The sequence below is a fragment of the Chaetodon trifascialis genome, chromosome 12 (assembly GCF_039877785.1).
Source record: "Chaetodon trifascialis isolate fChaTrf1 chromosome 12, fChaTrf1.hap1, whole genome shotgun sequence".
In the NCBI taxonomy this organism is placed as follows: Eukaryota; Metazoa; Chordata; class Actinopteri; order Chaetodontiformes; family Chaetodontidae; genus Chaetodon; species Chaetodon trifascialis.
The window spans coordinates 26,041,420-26,065,484 of record NC_092067.1 but is presented as its reverse complement, the minus strand read 5'-3'; the positions used below and the strand labels follow the sequence as shown (position 1 = coordinate 26,065,484).

The following is a 24,065-nucleotide window of genomic DNA, read 5'->3' as shown; positions in this document are numbered from 1 at the left end:
GGCCGGACAGATGTCCACCACTGAGACACCCATGAAAAGCACCCACATGGACACAGCGCCCCTAGTGGAGAGTGGCCTCAGGTCTGCTGGAAGAGCTCCTGCAGATTGCATCACAAATCCAGTGAGTGAGACGTTCCACAGACAGAGGGACCCTGTGTCTGACTACCACGACAGACAAACAACTCTGAGGAAAGAGAGTCTTCAGGCAAGTGACCCTCAGCCTGAACAAGGAGGTGATCCTGAGGCAGAGAGGACGGATTGAGATGCAGTTCCATGTTCTCTCTTTAGTCACAGACAGGCACATGAGGAGTGCATGGACAGTGCACTCTACTGTTGGCACCACTCTATTGGTCAGCATCGGTGCACCTAAAGGAGAACCAGAGAGGACATTGGACGCTCTCCTTGCTCACAAACAGGTTAGCTACCGGTCATCCAAACTGCTTTAATTTTCATGTCAGGGCCAGGCGTGAGTCCTGCCTCTAGTCCAAGTCTGCTGTGGACACTTGTTGACACTCATCTACGGGTAGTTCCACCAGAAAACCTTGGCTCCCACCTCCAACATCACACGCTAACACATGTTGGCCGGTCCGACATGAGTGACATCTCAGCGAGGAGTTTAATCTAATCAGGCAAAATGAGTGAAAACACCTGTGTGGGTGTGCCACGGTGGCTGTGTACCTGTCAAACAAAACAACTAAAAGATAAATATTTTTGCAATCATGGTCATATGCAAGTGTGAAAATTCCCAGCATTCCCAGCAGTAAGTGAAGGCAACCTGTGCGCTCTCATCAGGAGGAGGGGCGAGTGTGTGGAAGGAAGTGTGTGTTTGCTTCAGCTTGAAGTTGTGTCACACACAGCTGAACATTGTGTTCATCCCGCGATGGCACAGAGGTTTCGTGCTTTTGCTGCTCCAGTCAGGACTTTAGACAACAGTAAGAGTGGAATGTGATTATTTTATGTTTCTCACCTTGACCTGCGACCAGGTGCTCTGTAAATGTTAACGTTTATTATACAGAAGACCAAATTCTACATGTGCTACTGTTTTACACTCACGGTCACTGTCATTTGAATAATTAAAATACTCTCAAAAGTCCTTGTAGTCTCCTAATAAATAAACATATACAACATAAAGGCATAGTTCACAAATATTAATATTTATTGAGTTGAATACTAGTACTCATATTCATATCAAAACATTAATTATTACAACAAAGCACACAACAAAAATGTACAAGTTTGTTTTTTTTTGGGAGAAAAATACATTTCTAAAACAGTGGTAAATAAGAAAGCACAGAGTTCAGTAAAATGTATTCTGCACATCCATGAAAAGTCCAGAAAACACAGTGAAAGGAAATTAATAGAACAGAAGCAGAATGTGCGTACATGTTTGTCATATTCCCATAATACAGAGCTGAAGTGTGAATGTGTGCTGATCACAAATACACGGCGATTACTGCTGAATATCCCAGTTTCTTCAGTTACAGATAAGTATTATATATGTAAATTAGTCCTGTTTATCCACTGACAGAGAACAGACACTCAACAGAGGTTTGCATCCAGGTGCCAAAGCTGGTCTGTAATAACCACTGATTTCATCTGCTACATCAGAATAGAGGATAAAAAAGTTTTAAACTTTGTCACTTCGTTTGATAAGTGTCAAACATTGGCTGATAAGACACAACTCTGTGTCTTTTCAGATGAATTGTGACAGTAAATACACGTAAATAGCATCAAATATTCAGATTGAATTACGCACAGAAGACGGAGGAAAATGTGTTGGTCCAGGAACACAAAGGAGCACAAAGAGCTTTCTGATGTAACGTACAGAGTAAAGATGTTTTACATAATTACATGTGAATAAATTAAGGAAAGCGGGCCTGATATCTGACTAATACAGTGCAATTCAGCATAGCTTTTGGCCATACGGGGGAAGACGTTCAGGTGCACACCTCCGGCCTGCAGAGTGCAGTGTGTGTTCACAGTCAGACTGTAGATGTTCATGCTGATGGTCCAAAGTCTGTGATGTGCAGCTCTGTCATCTCACAGCTGGGTGTTCTTGTAAGAGCTCTTATCCCTCTCGTTGCTGTTCCCATCCTCTTTAAACTCATAGGCGCTATTTTCCACAGCGTAGTCCTTCTCTTTTGTTATTTCACTGTCTCTGTCTTCGATAGCCTCACGGTCTGTATCAGCTGAATGACGGCCGTGGAACCGTTTGTACGCCTGGAAGCCTGTAGAGGACAAAAAATGAGGATTCAGAGACTGACACATAGCATTGAAATGAACTGGATGTCAGTGAATAAGCCTTTCTCCGTCACTTCTCATTCTGCGGGTTAACTGCAAACTGTAAAGTCTATAAAGAGATGATGAACAATGCGACAATTAAAGGGAGTTGTCCTCGTAAACGGGGCAGAGTCTTACTGCCACCCTCTCATCTTTACTACATCAAGGCCAAGCCTCGTTTACTTAAGTAATAAGGCAAAAAGCAGGAGGCACAGGAAATAGCATGGGCAGGGCTGCAACATAAGCAAGCAGCTACGACTATGGACTAAAGCACTCTGCACACTTAAATTATACTGCTTCTTATCATATATTTTATTATAATTTACTTTGGTCATTGTCCTTGAGTTCACTGACATCAAGCAGCATCCTTCCTCCTCTGCTTGTATAATTTTCCTTGCAGTTGTGTAAACACAGATTCAACCAATCAGATACGAACGGGTGTCACTTTAAGCAAAATCACCAACTTTGACTGTGCACGTATCTGCCTACTTAATTCTCACCTCCCACACTTATGATTGCCACCACCAGCTGGAAGATGCTGTAGATGAGGGGGAATGCAAACATGACCTCCAACTCAGCAGGGCTGAAGGACAGCTGGACGATGGTGCTGCACAGCTGGGCGTTCTGGAAACCAGTCTCCAGTGCAATGGTTCGGCATCTTAACAAAGCAGGGAGTGATGAAGAACCTTGTGAGGAAGTCAACTTATTCATGTGTGCAGTCGCAGTTTCATGGCAAACATCGTGACACCCTACCTGTACCAGGGTTGACCTGTAATGCGGGCCAGGATGAACCCCAAGCTGAAACCAATAAAGGGGTAGATAGTTCCAATAATCCAAAGGGAGGGCGCAATGGTCCAGGAGGACTGGTAGAGAACTCCTCCAACCACAGCGATGATGAGAATGAGGGCAAAGCCTGCAATGGATCCTACCTGTGCACAGCGGATACAGCCAAAACACAGCAATGACAACAAATCCCTTCATCAAGTATCAGGTTCACAAAAGTAATCTGAGTATTCCTACCCTGAGGATCTTTTTTGCCGCTCGGGACCATCTGTGTTTCACATAAATTCCAAAAGCGATTGGAATAAGAAGGGCTGCGAGAGTGATACCTGAGGATACAGAGGTGTCACATCATCAGACTGCTTCGGGAGCAAAAGCACCAAGTAATGATTCACATGACAACAAGAGGTTAGAAAGTCTCTCTACAAGTCTACTGCTATTGCTTCTACTCACCAATGCTGTCGAATGGGATCTGGATGGAGCCGCTGGACGTCCAGGTGGTGGTGTAAATGAGCAGACAGAGAGGCATCATCCCCAGGGCCATGATGGAGGAACAGGCTGTCATACTGATGCTGAGGACCAGGTGAATATGAACAGTGTTGGTCAAACAAGCTCCTGTGATGACATCTCATTTTTCAAGCAGCACCTGTTCCAGAAATAGGTGGTCTGTGATAGCTGGAAACTAGAGCTGGGGCCATGTCTGCTGATCAGCAGAGATCCCACATATGTACTCAGGGGGGCCCATTTTGGCCCGATCATTAGCCCACATAGTGTGGCACAAAAAGGGTTTCTCACTTTGGGAGCCACACGGTAGCTTCATTAGTAACCCACATGAGGACACACATTTGAGTGGCCATTTCTCAATGAAGGGGTCTCAGAAGTTGTCCTATCACTAACCCAAGTTGGACGTACGGTACTGTCTAAATGCTCTGTGCTAAAAACTTTTACTTTTAAACTGAGATCAAGAATCTGTTTCACCTGCTGGACAGTTAGTCCATCAACAAGACAACCCTCCAGTGTGTCAGGAGGACAGGTTTCTCAAATACCTACGCAGCTTTCACTCGTTCAGGCACCACATCACTGACTAACATTAGATTATCCAATGAGCCTGCTGGTTCCTTACCTTAGGTCCATGTCTCCATCCAGCCAGTAGCAGACAATGTTCGATCCGGTGCCTCCGGGACAGCAGCCCATGATGACAATGACAATAGCCTGCACAGGCATCACATTGAAGGCCATTGCCAAGGCAAAGGCTGTGAAAGGCATGATGCCGAACTGGCAGAGGAAGCCGATGATGATGCCCCATGGCCTCTTGATGTGGCCCCACAGCTTTCTGATCTCCACGGTGCAACCCATGGAGAACATGACCAAAGCCAGCATCACGGTGAGCACTGTGCTCAGCACCAGGCTCAGGATTTCATTGAAGTTGCTTGGAGGAACGAGGCAGTTTGTGCCTGAGCAGACCGTGGCGTGAGCTTCGCAGCCAATAGGTACCGCAGTTGTTGCCATTGTGGACAGTGTGATGGGAGAAGAGGAGGGTAATCAGCGGCTCCCAATTTGAGAGAAGACTTGAGTTTCCTCAGAGTTTTAAAGTCTTAGATTCCACGAGTCTACTCCAGTTTCTCCTCCCCCCGATATCCAACAAGATGATGGTGACAGTGAGAAGAACATCTAGCTCAGTGCCCTTTATGAGGTACACCGTGACAACCATTAACAACTGGGAGGGAAAATCAGGAGAAAAAAAAAATAAAAAATCAAAAATTAACCAATACCTAATGTTTTATGGGGTCAGTGTTCAAAAGCACATGCACATAAAAAAGTGTGTGATTGGACCATTGTTCCAATGTTTATTGGCCTTTAGCCTCTTAAAACTTTATTGGACAGCTATGGTATGCAGCATCATCACCCTTCAGTGCCAGTAAGGACGGAAGATGCTTGCAGTTCTCAAAGGTAGGGCGCACCCTGCATGCACACTGCCCACATTAATCCCCCCTTCGGCCTCTTTTTTATAATCTTTTGAAACATCAAATCACACAGGGGATTTAATAAGCATTTTGTGACACTGTTCAACACAAATTAAGTCTTAAATTTCAGTGTAAAAGCAAATCTGTACGATTAAAGTTATGAAACACACAATTAATGAGTGTTAAAGTGCTCTCTGACACAACAGCTGGTCGGTCCATTTCCTGACCAACTGAAAATAAAAGGCTCCAAGATATTTGCAACCTGGCTTCAGAAAATAAGCAACAATAGGAAGAAAACATGAATATACCCAAGACGCTGAATATCCTTAAGAGTACACAAAGGTCAGTCAGGGCACAGCTGTTAATCTGCAACAGACTGACTGAGTGTAGGCTTTAATGGCTGCTGCCTACAGCAGCTGCTCCCCAGGTGATTCCTGGGTTTGTTTTCTCTTTAAGATCCAAGTATTTGGGGATGAAACTGATTTAAAGACTCTCAAAAACAAACCTAATGTCCCACCAGAGCCCAGAGAGTCCAGTTTGTGGAAGAATTTGCTGACAACTTGATCAGTTTTGTGAAGAGGAACAGGTGAAAACTAGTGTCCACATGTGCACAATGGAACATAATCTAGACCTGACATGGCCTCACAGGTGTGATTCCTCATAAAGGTAAATCTGTTAAATATTGACTTGAAGGTGGTGAACACTTCTTCACTTATTTTGTATTTTATATTTACGTTAAATTTATATGTTAATAGATATTTGTTCCCAATGCAACATTTTAGCCTTAAAGTCTTTTGGTGTTTTGGTGTTTCGTGTCCAAAAAACCCTAAATGACATCCACCCCTCCTCAGTGTCGTAAAACAATAAAACATAAAAGTGGGAATGAATAATTTTACAGGCACTTTAGTTCAACGTGCTGCACATGCCAAGTGTGGAAACAATAAAAATGTTAAAGACGTTCTTCTTACCTTCCTACTGAAGAGCTGCGAGTGGAGAAGAGTTAATGCTTCACTGTAAAGTTAAAGGACAACCAGTCACCGCCGCAGAGCGAGCGTTATATATTCATTAAAAAAATAACAGCTGCAGCTGTTACAGCTCAATTTTGAGCCATTTCGAGGTTTAAATATATGCAGTAAACTGCAGCCATCACAATAAAGTGTCATCAGTACAATTTTATGTAGTTCAACATTACATCCTGCAATATAAACAACCTTTGTGATGCATAAAAAGCATTTTTTAGACTTTGTGCTGGACAAGTTTGCTTCAGTGAGGATTTTTAAACCGCAGTTCGCGGTGCTGTTAAACTGGATGTAGTTTGCTACTAACTAGGCCACGGTGGGCTGTGATTGTTGCTATGATCATTTAAAGTTTTAATATTTCTTTTTACTCAAATGTAAAAATGAATTTTGTCCAATAATCTGTTCAATTCAAAACTCACAGTATCAACGGGCAAAGGGCCGTATGCTCCAGGGTTATTTTCCCTCATCAGTAAACTAGGTCGGTGTTAACATGGACAAAACTAATGACACCAAACCTTCAGAAGAGAAATCTCAGGAAGCATTCAGGGTTTGACATTAAAGCCATAAGTCATGGATGAAGATTCGTTAAATCCACCGGCGGGTGGAGGTGGGAGGCGGGGGCTCATTTTTACTGACAAACACTGTTTTTCTAATCCTAATCACATCGTGACAAGTCAAAATATCTGCTGTGGAAAAGGTCGATGAGGCTGATTCATTTAGGAGAAATGGCTTATTACACTTATTTACAACAGTTATTGACTGTCCTGGGCTTTCAGGGTCCTCTTTGAGAACCACTAATCTATTTTTTTTTCAGTATTTATCTCAAATTTCGCAGGAAATTGTGCATTTATGTGTGCAAAAAACACATTTTTGCAGTGTGCAGGGGTGGGGTGGGGGCCTCAGGGATTTCTTGCTTGGAGCACCAAGAGACCCGAGCAACGCCGCTGGCATCGGGCAGAATGACGTTCAGTATTCAGTTCAGTACAGAAAAAACAAATTTCACATTGAGCGAACAGATCAGTCGAGTCGATCAAAGAGAGAGAGGTTTCAAAAGGATGCAGAGCAGGAAGAGGTGAGGAAGAGTGTCAGCGTGTGTTGACATTCATCACCCATAAAGATCTTCCCTCCAAGTTTTGATAAGACGTATAAAAACGTTCTCCTTGGAATAATATTTGTGGCCAAATGTGAATTACCCAGTAAAAGGTTTTACTGGGTCGTACTGAGTCCGTAGACACACCTGAGATTAAAGGAGACAAGAGTCTGAGCGACTTTTCCAAATATTTCCTCCACATTCCCACTCAAACAGTGTGTACTTTAGTGTACTTGATATACAACTGAAGTATAGAAAAGTGACTCCAAGAATACTTTTACTTTTTGTGCTTCATTTAAAGTCTGCTTGACAGAAACCTTTAAAATATGTCATTAATTTCTGTTTAAATCTGTTAAAAATGAATAAACTAATTCTGCAACACTTAAAGTGGTATTTCAAAGTACTTATAAAACATGTACTTTATTGTAAGTGTATTATAACGTGTACTTAAGTGTACTTTTAAAAAGTATGAAATTACAGATATTAGCACACTTCATGAAAGTGTACCTTAATTTACTTACTTTACTTAATTTCGATTATCAGGAAGCACTCAGTAAATTTTCATTGCTATGCAGATGATACCCAGCTATATTTATCAATGAAGCCGGAAGAAACCAGTCAGTTAACTAGACTACAAGCATGTCTTCATGACATAAAGACCTGGATGACCTGCAATTTTCTGATGCTAAACTCGGACAAAACTGAAGTTATAGTAGTAGGCCCTAAACATCTTAGAAAGTCACTTTCTGATGACATAGCAGCTATGGATGGCATTGCGCTGGCCTCCAGCACCACTGTAAAGAATCTGGGAGTCATCTTTGACCAAGACATGTCCTTTCACTCCCATGTAAAACAAATTTCAAGGACTGCCTTTTTTCACCTACGTAATATCGCAAAAATCAGGCATATTTTGTCTCAAAATGATGCAGAAAAACTAGTCCATGCATTCGTAACTTCCAGGCTGGATTATTGCAATTCTTTACTATCAGGCTGCCCAAATTCGCTGCTGAATATTCTCCAGTTGCTCCAGAACGCTGCAGCACGTGTTCTGACAAAAACCAGGAAGCGAGATCATATTTCTCCAATACTCGCCGCTTTGCACTGGCTCCCTGTAAAGTTTAGAATAGAGTTTAAAATTCTCCTCCTTACTTACAAAGCCATAAATGGCCAGGCACCTTCTTATCTTAAAGAGCTCATAGTACCTTATTGCCCTACTCGAACACTGCGTTCCCAGAATGCATTTCTACTTATGGTTCCTAAAGTCTCAAAAAGCAGAACAGGAGTCAGAGCATTTAGCTATCAAGCTCCTCTCCTGTGGAACCATCTTCAGTCTTTGTCCGGGAGGCAGACACTGTCTCTACATTTAAGAGTAGGCTTAAAACTGTCCTCTTTGATAAAGCTTATAGTTAGGGCTGGCTCAGGCTGGTCCTGGACCAGCCCCTAGTTATGCTGCTATAGGATTAGACTGTTGGGGGACATCCAAAGATACACCGAGCTCCTCTGTCCTTCTGTCCCTCTCCATCTGCATGCTTTCATGTCCTACCAGGGCGTCTTACTAACTTAGCTCCTTCCCCGGAGTCTCTGTGCTTTGTCGTCTTGCAGGTTCCCATGGACAGTGGCTGAATCTGGATTGTGGATTTCAGCTGCGTCTCCTGCCTTGGCCCTGCCTGACATCCACTGCAACTGCTACTGCTGTTATTACATCCACTGTCACTGTTACTGTGACTGCATGTCTGTCTCTCTGTCTCTGTCTGTCTGTCTGTCTCTCTCTCTCTCTCTCTCTGACTGCATTTCTGTCTGTCTGTCTGTCTGTCTGTCTGTCTGTCTGTCTGTCTGTCTGTCTGTCTGTCTGTCTCACTCTCTCTCTCTTGCTCTTCCTCTCTCACCCAACCGGTCGAGGCAGATGGCCGCCCACCCAGAGTCTGGTTCAGTCTGAGGTTTCTGCCTGTTAAAAGGAAGTTTTTCCTCGCCACTGTCGCCAAGTGCTGCTCATGGGGGAATTGTTGGTTTCTCTGTAGATAAAGAGCTTGGTCTGTACCAGCTCTATATGGAAAGTGTCCTGAGACAACTTCTGTTGTGATTTGGCGCTATACAAATAAATTGAATTAATTTTACTTCATTGTAAAGTATATTTGAGTATATTTCCAACACATTAGAGATATAATATATTACAGTTGTACTGCGAGTGTGTTTTGAATACTCGTGAATCCTGATTTTAAAGTTTGTCAAAACTGAATTTGCCAATGAGACATAAGATCATAAGAAAGTAATCAATGTTACATAAGCTGCGCCTCCTCCTGCACCTCCTGTGCCCTCCACCCTCCTGTTCTGCGCCTCCTCCTGCACCTCCTGTGCCCTCCACCCTCCTGTTCTGCGCCTCCTCCTGTGCCCTCCACCCTCCTGTTCTGCGCCTCCTCCTGTGCCCTCCACCCTCCTGTTCTGCGCCTCCTCCTGTGCCCTCCACCCTCCTGTTCTGCGCCTCCTCCTGTGCCCTCCACCCTCCTGTTCTGTGCCTCCTCCTGTGCCCTCCACCCTCCTGTTCTCACCTCATAAAGCGTGGAGGTGTGTGTGGCGTTGTGAGTGAATCAGCTGTGTGTTTGAGGAGAGGGACAGTGAGACGCTCTTAGTGGCTCTTCAGAGGACGTCTTATCGCTCTTTATCTGTCCCATCAGCTTTTATCTTTGTCTCTCTGTCTCTCTTGTCCTTCGCGCAGGCTGCAGTAAATTTTAAGTATCTTTCTGCTGTGGATGTGTGAATTAGTGAGAGGCTTTGTGTCACGTCACGCTCGTTATCTCAGCTGATCTGACGGCAGATAACAATCTAATCTGATCCATCTGTGTTTTATTTCGCCGTCGTAGCTGCAGTGAAAATAAGGAAATGATGATAAGACTCCTTTGAGAAACCTTCCCACGCGAACAAGAAGACTCCAAATGAAGAGGACTCAGTGAGGCTTTCTCTGACCTTGACCCCCCACAGCCAGCTTCTATAAAAAGCTTTATGACTGATCTGCTACGCATTTTCAGCCTTTATAAGAACTCTATCACCACTCCGTCAAACAAAGCCAAAAACAACAATTCAGAGGATTTTATGTCTGACAGCAGAGCTGCCTCTCATTTACCGGTGATTAAGACCTAGAGGAACATGGAGAGGCCTCGGCCGGCTGCTGTATTTACATTTACACCAACGATAGATAAAAACACACACACTAAGAATACACTAAACGGCAAATTAAAATTAGATATATATGTATGTATACGTATGTTAGTTTCATGTTTATGGCATATTCCAGCTCCTTTTAGCTGATATGTCAGAAAATAAATAAACGAATAATGATAATAATAATAATAATAATAATAATAATAATAATAATAATAATATTAATACACAGGCACAAACACACTGTGGTTCCACTAATATGAAAAACTGTTTTTTTATCATTACACAGTTTACAACAGATAAAAATATTCATTGGGTGATTATCATTGACCTGCAACTTCTTTTGATTAGTCATGTAAGTTTGACTATAAAATCAACTTTTAACAGGCCAGCGCTCTCCTTACAGCTCCTTAGATGAATGAATGAATGAATGAATGAATGAATGAATGAATGAATGAATGAATGAATGAATGAATGTATGTCAGACTTGTAGGACCTGGACACTGAGACAGTGTGTTTTTTGTTAATACAAACTGGTTTATTCTTTGGATTGCAGGAAGTGACTCCAAACAAGTTGAGCCGCTGTGTAAATAAAAAAACAGAATGTGATCACAATCAATTTTGACGTAAACTGACCTGAAATCAGCTCAAAGTCAATATCTTTAATGTTCTTCCTCATTAGCTTCATTGATTTTTGCAAATATCTGCTTATTCTGAATCTGATGCAGCGACACATTTCACAGACTGAAAGATGTGGAACGCTCCAGAAACACCTGTTTGGATCAGTGCACAGGTAAACAGGCTGATTGGGAACAGGTGAGAGGATCATGATTGGACATCCTGGGATGGCTCAGTCGTTCATAGAGGATGGAGCGAGTTCACCACTTTGTGAACACATGAAGCTGCTGTCAGTGAACACAGTTTGTGTTTATTTACATATGTGTGTGTATGTAATGTGCACTGTGCTCTATGTGTGAGGGTTCACAGCACTCATAATGACTACCTGTACTCACCTGTTCACACCTCAGTAAGCCATAGTAGAGAGTAGAGCAGAGAACTCCCCAAGGACATAACCCTAATGCACCATAATGCTTTATGAGCACACACACACTCACACACACCCTGAAGGCTTTCTGATTAACTGCATAAGCAGTCATAAAACACTGATCTGCCTCCTTACATACGCTTCTAATGTATGCACAGTGTTCAACAATGTGATGGATTTCATAATGCCACAATGAGCTGAGTGCACGGTTTCCACTATCAGCTTCATGGGATTATATAATAAACTTTTGTTCTGTAAGTGAGTGCGTATGCAGCGTAATAAAGCAGTAAGGCTGAAAGCCATTAAGATAAACCACGACGTGAGACTGAAACCAGACGTCAGAGAGGATACGAAGCCAAGACAAGAGGATTCAAAAGGACCTACTCTGTTCTCTGCAGCTGTTAACAGCCGTGCATCACCTGTGCTCACCTGTGCTGTCGTAGGGGATGTGGTTGGTGCTGTTCAGACGGAGGTGCCTGGAGAGCAGAGCCGGCTGTTGGCGTTTGCTCTCCTCTCATGTGTAATAACAATCATTCAGTGCGTTTGCTTCGAACGTAAAGTTTGATGGACTTCCAGGTTTTTAAAAGCTTGTCCTGCTCCGTCACAAACACCACAAACTGAATAAAGGACAGCAAATAACAGCACCAACTGTTCAGAAGTAAGAAACAAACACTGACGTCTCTGACCTTCAGTGGAAATCAAATGATCAAAGCACAAACCAGCTCGTGGCTGTAGAATCAGACAGGTGAGCCTGTGGGGGCCCTCAGTTTCTGACGAGCTGAGCTGACAGAGGAAGCCGATGCCCGCCGGCTCTTCATCGGCCTCATGTGTCCACAGTGGAACCTGTGGCGAGCAGGGCCTGATGGAGGAGGCTGAGGCCAACGCTCACACTCAACACAGTGAAAATAAAGACTGTGATCAATGTAAAGTCAGTGAAATCAACACCAGCACGAGAGAAGAGTGAGTGGTTAACGTGGTTCAATACCAAGAGGAAGACGGTATGAAGCCTCCCGCCCACTGCTCACATTAAAAATATATAACGAACAGATGAGCTGCGATGGCTGACATCCACCTTTAACTCATTATTTAACACGAGACTACAGCAGCATCGTCGCAGTAAGAGGACGAGCGCTTTCAGGAAACTTAGCTGTGAGTTAGCTGTGAATGCTAAGCTAAATGCTACACCCCTGCATACTTTACTGTAACACCTCTTCCTCTCCAGGCAGAGTTTCACTACACGCCGTCACGTATGAGGACGGTGTCATTGTCCACACACTTCAGTGGACTTTTGGTCTGGTGTGGTGCACTCATGTCAGCAATCTGAAGAGAGTAATATAATGTTTAACTATAAAGTAAAGAACAACCAGGCAACCATCAACACAGTGTTTCACATTTTATTAGAAAATAAAAGCGCGCAGCGACGTGGAGTCCATCGCTGACCTCCAGTCAGCTCTGAGACGTGTCCTTTAACTTGATGCTCCCTGTTACATGAGCGATGAAGCACCTCAGCAGGTAGATCCCCCAAAACTGGAGGGAGCTGAAGAGGAAGAGACAGAAAGAATGGATGCAAAATGTCCGTTTTGTTTAGCTGGTAAACATGAAGGTAAACAACACAGGACTTACGATTATTAACAAAGTCATTCAGTAAAGCTTTGCAAACGTTTGAGGAGGAAGAAATGCAGCGATTAGGAGGAATGTGTTCAGAAAAACAGTATTTCTGTGTAGCGAAACAGTGTAAAGGTGGAAAATGAATTTACAGGCGAGCCTGTCAGAAATGTCACTTTTAAAGGTTTTTATCACGGCCCACAAATCCCAGAAAAAGACTCAAACACACAGATTGATATGCAGGAGTGAAACTTTCAAACTTATTATGGGATTTGTTGATAAGTTAAATACATAAAGGTGTGACGCTCACCTGACCAGGAACGGCTGCGGGAAGCAGCTCGACGTCTGTGTTTTCACCACATCCTGCAGATCCAGAATGTTTGTCAGCAGCGTCCCGTGCCGACATCTGTCAATCTTCGTCACCACCACCTGCACAGTGAGAGGACACACACACACACACACACACAGCGTGAGCTTCTCTTCATCTACTTTTGCGTCCTATCCGACCTTTTTGAAGCCGGCTCCAGGTCTGAAAGCGACCCTTTCATCTCCCGGCTTCCTTCGCCGGCGAGACTTCATCTCCGTTAAAAGCTGTACTGTCACAGCCTTAATAATGATCAAAGTGTTTAATAACCTGAGAGCATGAATAATTGACTGCGGCGAGCGCGCAGAGTGGAGGCGCTTCATTATAATGTCTCAGCGGTGGCATTTCAGAGGGGACAGCAGTTTTTAAATAGCTGAGTGAGAGCGTTCAGCATTAATTCACTGTGGACATAATGAGGAGGATTTGTGAGAAGGATGAGGAGGGTGTGAGGAGGAGGAGGGGTAAGAGCTGGTTACCACCTCCTGCACGCTGCGCTGTCAGCATGTACGGTATGCAGACTGGCCGCTCACGGCTGCAGACGTTGTTGGATGTCTGCTTGTGTTTTAACTTGTGTGTCTGCAGCTTACAGGGCGGCTCAGGCAGGCGCTGTGCTGTAAGTCAGCACCACCGAGTGGGCTGCAGCTCCGTGTACAAGTCACAACATGTCACACACACACACACACACACACACACACACACACACACACACACACACACACACACACACACACACACACACACACACACACACACACACACACACACACACACACACACACACACACACACACACACACCAACCTGCTATTTGGAAAGAGTGTGTAAATCACAGCATGTCTGTCGCAATGATTCACCGCCCGTGCAAACGTTTTAGGGCAGCAGCACAGATTACCTTCACGCTCCATTCTTCTGTTAATGTCTTCTTCTACGCTGACTCACTGTTTGATCTACAAAATGTCAGAAAAAGGTGGAAAAAGCTCATCCAGTTTCCCAAAAGCCTCGGGTGGAGAGGACTCAGGAAACCAGCTCAGAGTTCAGAGGTCAGAGTCTGACACTGCCATTAATGGTCGAGGCTTTGAAATGCTTATAGAAATCAGACAGAACTCACAGGAGCTGAATAATTACTGCATGTAATTATATCAGTTTATAATTAGATGTATTTAGAATTACTGCATTTATTTGGATAACAGTTTTCTCCATCTATTCTGCTTTTTGACTGAGAAATAAAGTGAATAATTCTTGTAATTTGGAAATCGTCTCAAGATGATGTTATTATTTATGAAGAATGTGTGTGTGTGTGTGTGTGTGTGTGTGTGTGCACGTCGTACCACATATGGACATCTCATCTCCTCACACATCTCCAGTGCGATCATGTCAGCCTTCTGAAGACCGACGCTGCCGTCGACCAGCAGGAACGTCCTCACCAGACTGAAAGATCACGAAGAAACAAACAAAAAAAAGATGTTTTTCTTTTGCTGCGGCTCTTTGAGTGTTTTCTTCATCTCACATAAATTCAACAGTGCAGTGATCACACAGCACCACCTAGTGGATCACGACACAATCCACAGGTGGTGCAGCCCGGATGGAAGCCAGCCGTGCTAACGAGGCTGACGTGTAGCTTCAGCCTGGCGTTAGAGTCACAGCACGAACACAAGCAGACCTCATAACCACTGCGTGCACGCCGTCTCTCTAGATTCACCGTGACTCCTCTGAGTTCAGGGTCTCCTTTCTTAAAGGGTGACAGCAGCATCTGGAGGAGAGAAAACGCGTGTCTGTTCTCTCTGAAGGCTTTTCAGATGCTCCTACACTCACAGCTGTTTTCCTTTCATGCTACATCAACTTAACGTTCTGCTCCAGTGACGTGTTTTTGATGGTTTCTGCATCTTCAGTTTCATTTTATCCAAAGAATGTGGAGCTACAGTCGATGATGTGTTTAGAAATGTGTGTAGAAAATTCATTTAGAGTAAATTATAAATATTAATACACCACAGCTGGATAATCATGAAAGGATCTTCTGACAGAGAGCTCTTTGAATTAAATAAAGTTTTTGGCGTGGTGAATGAATTTTACCTCCCACAGTCTGACTGATATGGTGGAGGTTACCTCAAGACACAGATGGTTAATGAGAGTCTGACTTTGGCCCTCAGGACATCCATCATACGTGTGTGAGGGTCATTTATTCTCTCTGTTTGCGCTGAGACCACATGACCACGCGTCAGCACACAGGCTAGCTAACGAGGGCCTCACTTTTTCCTGGTGTAGAGGTACGGCTCCACCATGTCCACAAAGTCTCTGGGCGCTCTGTGTCCGTATCCCGGCATGTCGACGACGGTGAAAGCTTTGCCCACTCTGAAGAAGTTCATCTTCTTTGTGTGACCCTGAGGAGAAAAGCAGACTAACTTTAAGATGTTCAGTTAAACTCTGAACACAAGCCAGCGTCTCTAAAACACTCATTTACATACAGACTTCATTTAGAGACTGACTCGGTGTGAGGAAACGTCCTGCAGAGGCTGAACCCTCAGACTGTGACAGACACTGCCTGTCGGTTAAGACACTCACTGGAGTTTTGGACACTCGGACTTCGACCTCGGGACTCAGAGCGAAGAGACCTTTGATGAGAGACGACTTTCCCACGTTGCTCCTGCCGATGAAACACACCTGAGAACACACACAGGCAGCAGTGCTGAGATCCGCCGTGTTACTGCGTTAAAGCTGGAATATTTTCACTGAATTCACCGAGCGAACGTTTGAACCAGCAGACCTGCTCTGACCGTCACGGGCTGCTCCGATTGGCTTCTAACATTTTGCTACAGCAGCGCCAACGACCGCCAAGTCCCACAGGACGCGGCTCGGGCTCATCCATCTCTCCGACACAAGACAGATGGATGGAGGCCGATGCTGCCAGTAAGCCTCGAATACATCATCCCCTGACAGAGCGGAGAGGCAGAGTGGTAACGAACTCGGCATGCCAAAGAGACCCCGCCGTCCAATCAACACAGTGTTCCATTCTGAAGCCTCCGCTGAACACGACTGTCTATAAGGTTATAAATCTGCTCATTTATTAACAAGCGTCAACTCGTGCTTAATTATGTATGAGGCTGCAGGAGGGCGAAAAGACATTACGCTACATTTTTCATCTCAGTGTCCGTGTTTTGGGTCGAGGAAGGGCAAAGCGAACAACTTCACGTTCAGCATCCTCGCTCACTTAAACACACACCTTCTCCTTCTGTTACACTTGTTGTACATATTTTCAAGCACAGCTGAAGCCACTAATAATCCAGCCTGGTGAGTCAGGCGATGGGACAAGGCGGGCGAGGCTCGCTTACATTATTCTGTGAGCGGGTTTAAGGTTAGAGACCGCTGGCGTCTTCGTGACACTCCAGCATGAAATAATAAACTCTATCTTCTTTTGATTTGGTTGTCTCCAATCTGACGGGTCCACTGCAGTGAGAAAACACTCCCGACTGTCAGTCTGACAGTGACAAAACATCCAAAAGGAGTTCTGCTCGAGGCCGAACCGACAGAGAATAAGAAGTCACTTAAAAAAAAAGAAAGCTCCTCTCATGAATTTTACATTAGCAGAGTTTGTCAATTCTGTCTGCTTCACAAAGTTGCTGCACAATTTGTTTTGCAGGAAGAAAAAAAGTGGAAACGACTTTCAGTGAACTGCATCTCATAAACTGCAGCTTCCAAACTGCAGCGCCCATGACCGCCAAGTCCCACAGGACCACCTCATAAACTGCAGCTTCCACCAAAAGGTGCTCTCTCTGGTTACCTGTTCAGGAGGCACCTGCAGCCTTTAGCAGGCGTTCAGACTGAAAACAGCCCTGCATTAAAACACGACAGCGTGCTGCTTCATGTGAGCAAAGAGACGTGAAATGTGCCAAAACAACAGGAGATTACTCTGAAAAATGAATCTTTCACTGCGACACTTACAAGGTGCTGATCGTACAAAGTTATCTACCAGGAAGGTGCGCTTGCACGTGTGCGACTGGTCAATGCAGCATCTTGCAGGACGACGTCATGGTGCGCTGCAGCAAAAGTTAAGCTGGATTCAACCTTTATGACTGTGTGCTTCTCTGAATCGTGTTATTAAGGAGCCACGGGAGCAGTGCTCTTCAATTCTTCTTATGTGCAGAGTTCCAATGAAAAAAGTGTCGGGTGAAGGGTCCCATCCATGAGGTCAGTCTAGTTCTCTTTAGTTCAATCACAGTTAATGTGCAGATCGGATTAAACTTAACAACACGTGAAGAGTCTGTTTGGAGGGGCCTCAGCAGATATTTGGAGCTGTTACACCCTAAAGGAAACGCCAGATGTTTCAATTACATGATGTGAAGCTGACACTGAGGTGTCTTTAAGATGTTCTTCTACACTTTTCTGAATAAACAATTTTTCCAACTGCCCACCTCTGAGACACATGACACGGCTCAGTCTGACCGCCCACTAACCTCTGGCTGTTTCAGTGGAGGTATGTGCTCCATCCTCTCTGCAGAGATGTAGTAATCGATCTTATGAAACTGTGAAGAGCAGAAGAGCATCTCCGCTTTAACCATATCCTCCAAACTGGGATGAAAGAGCTGGAACTGTGTCGTGTCCACAGACCTGAAGATATCATTCAAATCAATTAAACCATCCAAGCCAGGACATGAAAAAAATATGTCTTATTCTTCATATCCTCAGACAGTACAAGCACATGTGCCCTTATACAATCTAATCAAATCTTACCAATGCACAAAAATACAGTACCTGTGCAGGTACGCCTGCAGATCGCTGAAGGGATACAGCAAGCTTTGGACTTTCTTTGGGGGAAGCAGAGTGGCTTTCTGAATGGAAGCAAGTTTATGGGCACTCTGCCGGGGAGCAGTGAAACCCTGAGTCCCAGGCCGAAGCAGGAGACACAGCCGGGGACAAAACATCTTCCTCTGCAGAGCTCAGATCTGCCCGCGGCTGAGAAAAGGACATCAGTCACAACAAGGGCAACCACATCAATTAAATTCAACGTTTTAACGTTATAACTGCGAATTCAGCTTCTTTAATCAATAAAATAACAGCTACAGGTATCTACCTGTGTCTACTTGCTTATAATGTGTGATATTTTCCTCTAAACTTGATTTGTCCCTAAACAGACAACGTTATGGTCAAGTGCACGGGTAACTGCTAAGTTAAGGCTAGCAAGCTAGCAGCAAAACATTAGCATTACATCAACAACACGTTTGAAATTAACGACAGAAATTTAAAAATGCGCGTTAATTTAACGACTTACCTGAATTTCAATAGTTTCACTGCTTACAAACAAATTATTACAGCATGTTTTGAAAACAACTGAGCGTTATCTGCTGTTATCATGACTGTTTTCTCAGTTTTCACTGTCCGCCATGTTGCGTGCAGCGCTTAAAGGAGTCCGACTGAAACAGTTCCGCGCTGCCAAGGGTTCCTCTTCACCAAGTTATTTCTCCTGTGTGTAATAAACCAATTGAAATAAAGTAACAGGATAAAAACGCATGTAGCAGTATATATTTTTGTGTTTGTTGTATTATTGTGTGTATAAGAAGATATGTATAACATCACACACACTTCCTGCTATGACTGCTTGGACATATAGCTGTAATATACTTTTAGTGGTAATTCACTTGCAGACAAATGGATTTGTACAGTAATTCCGGCTAATAATGCTATTACAGATTCTCCTGCTTTAATTTAAAACTAATTAATTCAAGAGAAAATGGTCTTTATTTATGCATGTTTGTAAATGTGGGACAGCTCAAAACATAAGCACAAACCATTATTTAAACCTTGTGTCACACTTTGCCCGATCCCAACATGCCATTTCTCTGAAGATAAGTCACATGAGTGTGAGACCTTGAGATTCAAGCAGAAGACAATGGGATGAGACCCTGAGGAGGCTAAATCAAGGGCGTTGCGATTACATCTCCACTGTGCTATTCTAATATTGCATAGGGTGCTGGAACATAATTAATGGGCATGAATCCTCTTTTAGATTCAGCCACATTCTTCACATTGATGCATGGCTGGTGAAACATACAGAAACACTCTTGTGTTCCTGCTCTTGGATGAAAAAGGTCTTGTATCCACTGGGGAAGGCGCAGCTCTAGCTGTCACATACATCCTCTATCACCCTCTTGGTGAGGATTATTGAGGATTATCATACTGACGTTTATGAAGCGTATGCCAAAGAAATGTCTTCATAAATTTGGTTATAGGAGGTGGCAGTGATAGGAGCGACTCCAGGCTTCTCTCCCACTCTGCATTCTTTTACACTGAGTCTCCCTCTAGGAAATGGAGTCTCATCAATAGACATGTTCGAGCGGTGGTCAGGTTTCACAGCTTCATGCACACAAAGCGGTTAGAGAGTATTCTCCACATTCCTCCCCACGGGGAGAAGATATCAGCCGTACTATTCATCCAGCTTTGATTAATCGCCTGAAAAGCAATTTTATTTCGAAAGGTAGAATATTTGGCTGGCTGTGGGAGTCTCACTTTAAACTTCACACTCCATCACTCTCTTGGTGGAGCCGTTTCCCTCCACATGGTGGCAGTGCAGACTGCTGGAAGCGTCACTCCGCGCTCAGGCTGACATGTTGAATGTCTGCCTGCACCACCTTGTGCCAATCCTCCCTCTGCTCCATCTGGGCTTTATGACCTGATGTGATTCATAGTATGTTCACTGAGCAAATTAATTCACAGATATCCAATTACAGCGCTCATATTCCCCCTGCCTTTTTGCAATGTGTCTTTTCATTCATCAACCATTTAAGAGAATATAGATTTCATATGCATGGAGAGCCTTATTAAAATAGAAAATTAAATATGGGATTGATTTGTTCTGTCAGTTCCTGTCTGCCTTTCATGCTCCTTTATTGTTTGTGTGTCTGGCACATCGTTGAACATGTGTTCAGCGGTTAATTAAATAGCTTCGACTGGGATATGAATAAGACGAAGAGTTGATTCATGCTCCCTGGATTACTTAGCAAATTAAAGGCTGGTACCTGCATTTCTTTAACGTTTCACTACTACTGAGGGAGATGAAACTAGAGGGAATCACCACCATGGACAGCTGATGCCATGCTTAATAGGTGGAGGTTTTTAACTGTTAGCATTTATATGGCTTTTAGCACAATAGATCCATTCAGACCTCACAAAAACACACTTCACCAGGGTTTTTAAGAGGCACTTGTGTGTGAAACAAGACAGTGAGGGATATATAGCAGCAGAAAGGATAGATAAATGATGGAGGGAGCAGAGAGGAGGGGACGAGCGGGATAGACGGGGGCGGGGAGCAGAGGGGAGGCGGCCATGGGTGCTCCCATGACTCCATCGCCCCATCCTTCACTGTGAGCCAGAGGATCAAATGCCAGACCAATCAATCGTCCACCAAGCAGACACCTACAGCACAGGCCATGATGGCATTTACCTCCCCAGGGTGCATATCAATAAAATAAAAAAAAAGATATCACACAGAATTGATTGTTCCCAAACAGCCTGCCCACCCACACCATCACGCCAGCCTCTCCCCGTCATCATCATTTGTTCTTTATTCGCTCTGCCTGTCTCTCTCCAATCCCTCGGCTTTTTGTTGCTTCTCTGTCTGTTGCAGCTCTTTTATTGCGCTTGATGGATGCGCAGCAGCAGACGAGGTTTGCAGGGTTTTCGAGGAACGGAGACCTCTGGGTCAGTGGCGGATGCAGAACGAGATAGATGGGTGGGCCTGATCAAGTATTTGACCAATCACGTGCAGCTTGAACGGAAAAAAGTCGAGAAAAAAACGAAAACAAAACAAAACAAACAAAAAGCCCAAAGCGGCTCGCGCTCTGGCTCCAATCGTTCACTTCAAACGGACACACGACCGACACATCAATACTGTGTTACGGTAGAAAGTGTTCAGCACCTATCTAATAAGGGGTTTGGGGATTAATCCCCGATTATTATTATTATTATTATTAAACTGGGCTGTTAAACATGCAATTTAAATGGAGTTTGAAGGAAGGATGGCTGGAGTGGAGGAAACACATGTGAACGCAGTTTATGCACCTTTACTATTCATGAATATCTATATTTTAAACTGCAAAAAGAGTTCATGCATGCACCTCCATGCCTTGAAAAATGAATTCAGTCCACGGTGCTCTTCTGTCGGCTGTGCTGTCGGCGATTTGTGCTCCTCTTTACAGCCAATAACAGAACAACGCCTGGACATGATTCATACTGTAACACAGTGCTTTCGATAACCTAACATCGGATCTGTGAGAAGGTGGCGCTGGGTGGAGAGACACCGAACGCCGAATTCAAACGGCTGGTGTGGAAGCTGGTGTGGAAGCTGGTGTGGAAGCTGGTGTGGAAGCTGCAGGCAGGGTGCTGACAGAGATCCGAAGTGTTTCACACTTTGTATGTGTGTGGCAGCACCAGAGACCCAAAGAAGTGAGTTTTCATAATATGGGACATAACTGTGAAAATCGTTTTATTTAATTTTTTTTCTATTTGAATTTCTGATTGGGTGGGTAAGCTGTCAATCTGGGGGGCCCGCCCATGCCCCCCCGTAGCTCTGCCCCTGCTCTGGGTGTTTTTTTTTGACAATGCAGCGTGAGGAAGAAGTCCAGCTGCAACGCTGACCAGCCACCCACCCACACCCACGCACACACACTGATGACGCCTTAACCTGACACTGAATTATCACACGGCTTGACCCGAGTGACCTTTTCAAACCCATTAAACCATTCATTTGCATGTTAACCACTGAGGCCCACCCCCGCCGCCCCCTGCTCGGCCTCTGATACCTCCCGCCGCGATGTGACGGGGGCACAATGGGACGTGCGCCGGCAGAATACCAAAGCCCCCTTTGTGCCTTGCTTTTGTTTGTCCAAGAGGATGAAGTGCAGAAGAGTTTATCAAGTCAGGAGGTCAAACCGTCCATACGCCTCGCGCAAACACACACGGCTGTCACATGCACTCGCCTCAAGGGCAAAAAGACAACTGGAGATTAACACGCTGCACTGCTCTGTCTGCCCATCTGGTCGCGCTGAAGGCTGTCAGGCCGAACACCTGTGGCAAACACCCTCCATCTACCACTGGTCAGCATGTGAGGAAGAGGAGCGGAGAACTCTGCTTCCACAAGCAAATGCCGTATCGCTTAATCATGCCTGAGCTTTCTCCCTCCAGCGTTTCCACTCTCATTACTCTCCCTGCCTCTGCTCGGTAAACAGAACAATCAGAGGAGTGGCCGCCCTCTCTTGTGGAAAAGGGAAAAAGGCGTTCCTCCACACGAGGTGATTCACCCAGCTGTAACCTGCACATCAATAACTCCTCACCAAACTTGAGCTGAAAAACTGACCCTGAAATATTTAATAAGAACTGCAATAAAGTATAAATCACAAGCTGTTGTGATATGAGCTGCACGGCGTCCTATTTAAGATCCGACGGGCCACAGCGCCTCTTCTCGTTCTCCTGTGTCTCTCTAAGCATCTCCCATGAATACAGCATAAATATTTTGGCAGGTGGTGTTTGGAGGATATTAGAGCAGAAGCGCCGAGCGCTGAGCGATATCGATTTTGCTTTAGCTGCCAAGAACCATGGCTCTACTGGCATCGATACGTCGAGGAGATGAGGTTGAATGAGGAGGAATGACCTTGAGCCAGGAAGCCATCTCGACAAAAAAAAGCCTCAGGAAGGAAATGCAGAGAAACAAAACACTGAAGATGTCAGAGCGCAGAGACTCAGGGTGACACTGTGAGGGATAATAAGGCCAACAGCAGAGATCAAGACTTTGGAGTGTCTGATGTTCAAAGCAATCCCTTTTCCGTCTGATTCCTATTGATTTAGGAGCAGTTTTCCACTTGGGGAAGACACCTGAACGTCTGCTCAGGCTGGAATTTCAGCACTGCGAAGGTACACATAGATGTTCCTGCGCGTCAGGGTGAAATGGGCATCCTCAGGTTGAAGGAGAATCCCAGAGCAGCCGGCATCTCAACAAATCTCAACAGGTTATCAGTCAGAAAAGGAAAAGTACACGCTCACGTTGCATGAGTACAGAAGAAACAGGCGCACAGACATCTCCCAATGACAGCGGCACATGTTCCAGCGCTCAGAGGAAGCTTTAGAGGAGGGCTAGAACACGTCTCTCCTGGAAGACGTTTATAGTGTGTTCACAGCCGCGGTGTTGTCAGTTGTTCACATGAAAAGTGACAGAAATAGTAGTGTAAAGGATGAAAATAGAGAGCTTGACAGAGAAGTTCAAACCCAGCGTACTTTCTCACCTGAAGTGAGCGCGAATGTCGGATTGTCTGTTTTAGAAGGTACACACTGTTTTTGGATGCAGCCACGTCGATTTTAGGTTAAGTGAAGCAGCAGCACCGCAGAGGAAAAATACTCTGTTACAGCTAAAAGTAGGCTGTAAAAGTATAGGCAACAAAAAGTACTTAAAGCATCAAAAGTAAAAGTACTTATTAGGCAGCAGAATGACTCCTGTTACTGCAACCGTGGAGCTAATTTTAACCGCCACACTTTGTATACGTTAGCATTTGGGTTCAACCCTTTATAAAATATCATTTTAGAAACACATTAAAGGTCCAGAAAAGCTCTTCACAAATGTTTAAAATTGCTTTTATTCTTATTAAAATGGAAATACTCAAGTAAAGCACATCACTCAAGTCGAGCACTTGAATAAATGTACTTGCTTTGCAGCAGTGGCTCTGTGTACTGGCTCCAGCTTCGGCTGAACGCTCACAACTGAATTCACACCGATCGCTTCACG

The 24,065-nt window shown here is 44.4% G+C and overlaps 2 protein-coding genes across 3 annotated transcripts; both read right to left on the bottom strand.

Annotated features, from left to right (window-relative positions):
• Positions 1-2,040: 2,040 nt before the first annotated feature.
• On the bottom strand, positions 2,041-4,623 carry slc10a2 (solute carrier family 10 member 2). Its single transcript, XM_070976629.1, has 6 exons — positions 4,184-4,623; positions 3,514-3,632; positions 3,301-3,389; positions 3,034-3,209; positions 2,781-2,938; positions 2,041-2,228 (listed from the first exon to the last, which is right to left on the bottom strand). The coding sequence occupies exons 1-6, from the start codon at positions 4,567-4,569 to the stop codon at positions 2,041-2,043; spliced, it is 1,116 nt and encodes a 371-aa protein (XP_070832730.1). The 5' UTR covers positions 4,570-4,623.
• Positions 4,624-12,714: 8,091 nt separating this feature from the next.
• On the bottom strand, positions 12,715-18,706 carry gtpbp8 (GTP binding protein 8). 2 transcript variants are annotated; one of them, XM_070976181.1, is made up of 8 exons: positions 18,567-18,706; positions 18,050-18,250; positions 17,752-17,905; positions 15,863-15,961; positions 15,551-15,681; positions 14,632-14,731; positions 13,250-13,368; positions 12,715-12,871 (listed from the first exon to the last, which is right to left on the bottom strand). In XM_070976181.1, the coding sequence occupies exons 2-8, from the start codon at positions 18,217-18,219 to the stop codon at positions 12,781-12,783; spliced, it is 864 nt and encodes a 287-aa protein (XP_070832282.1). In that variant the 5' UTR covers positions 18,220-18,250; positions 18,567-18,706; the 3' UTR covers positions 12,715-12,780. The 2 variants fall into 2 exon arrangements, with proteins under 2 accessions (XP_070832282.1, XP_070832283.1); XM_070976182.1 differs by having other exon boundaries at positions 18,050-18,233; positions 18,563-18,592.
• Positions 18,707-24,065: the final 5,359 nt, after the last annotated feature.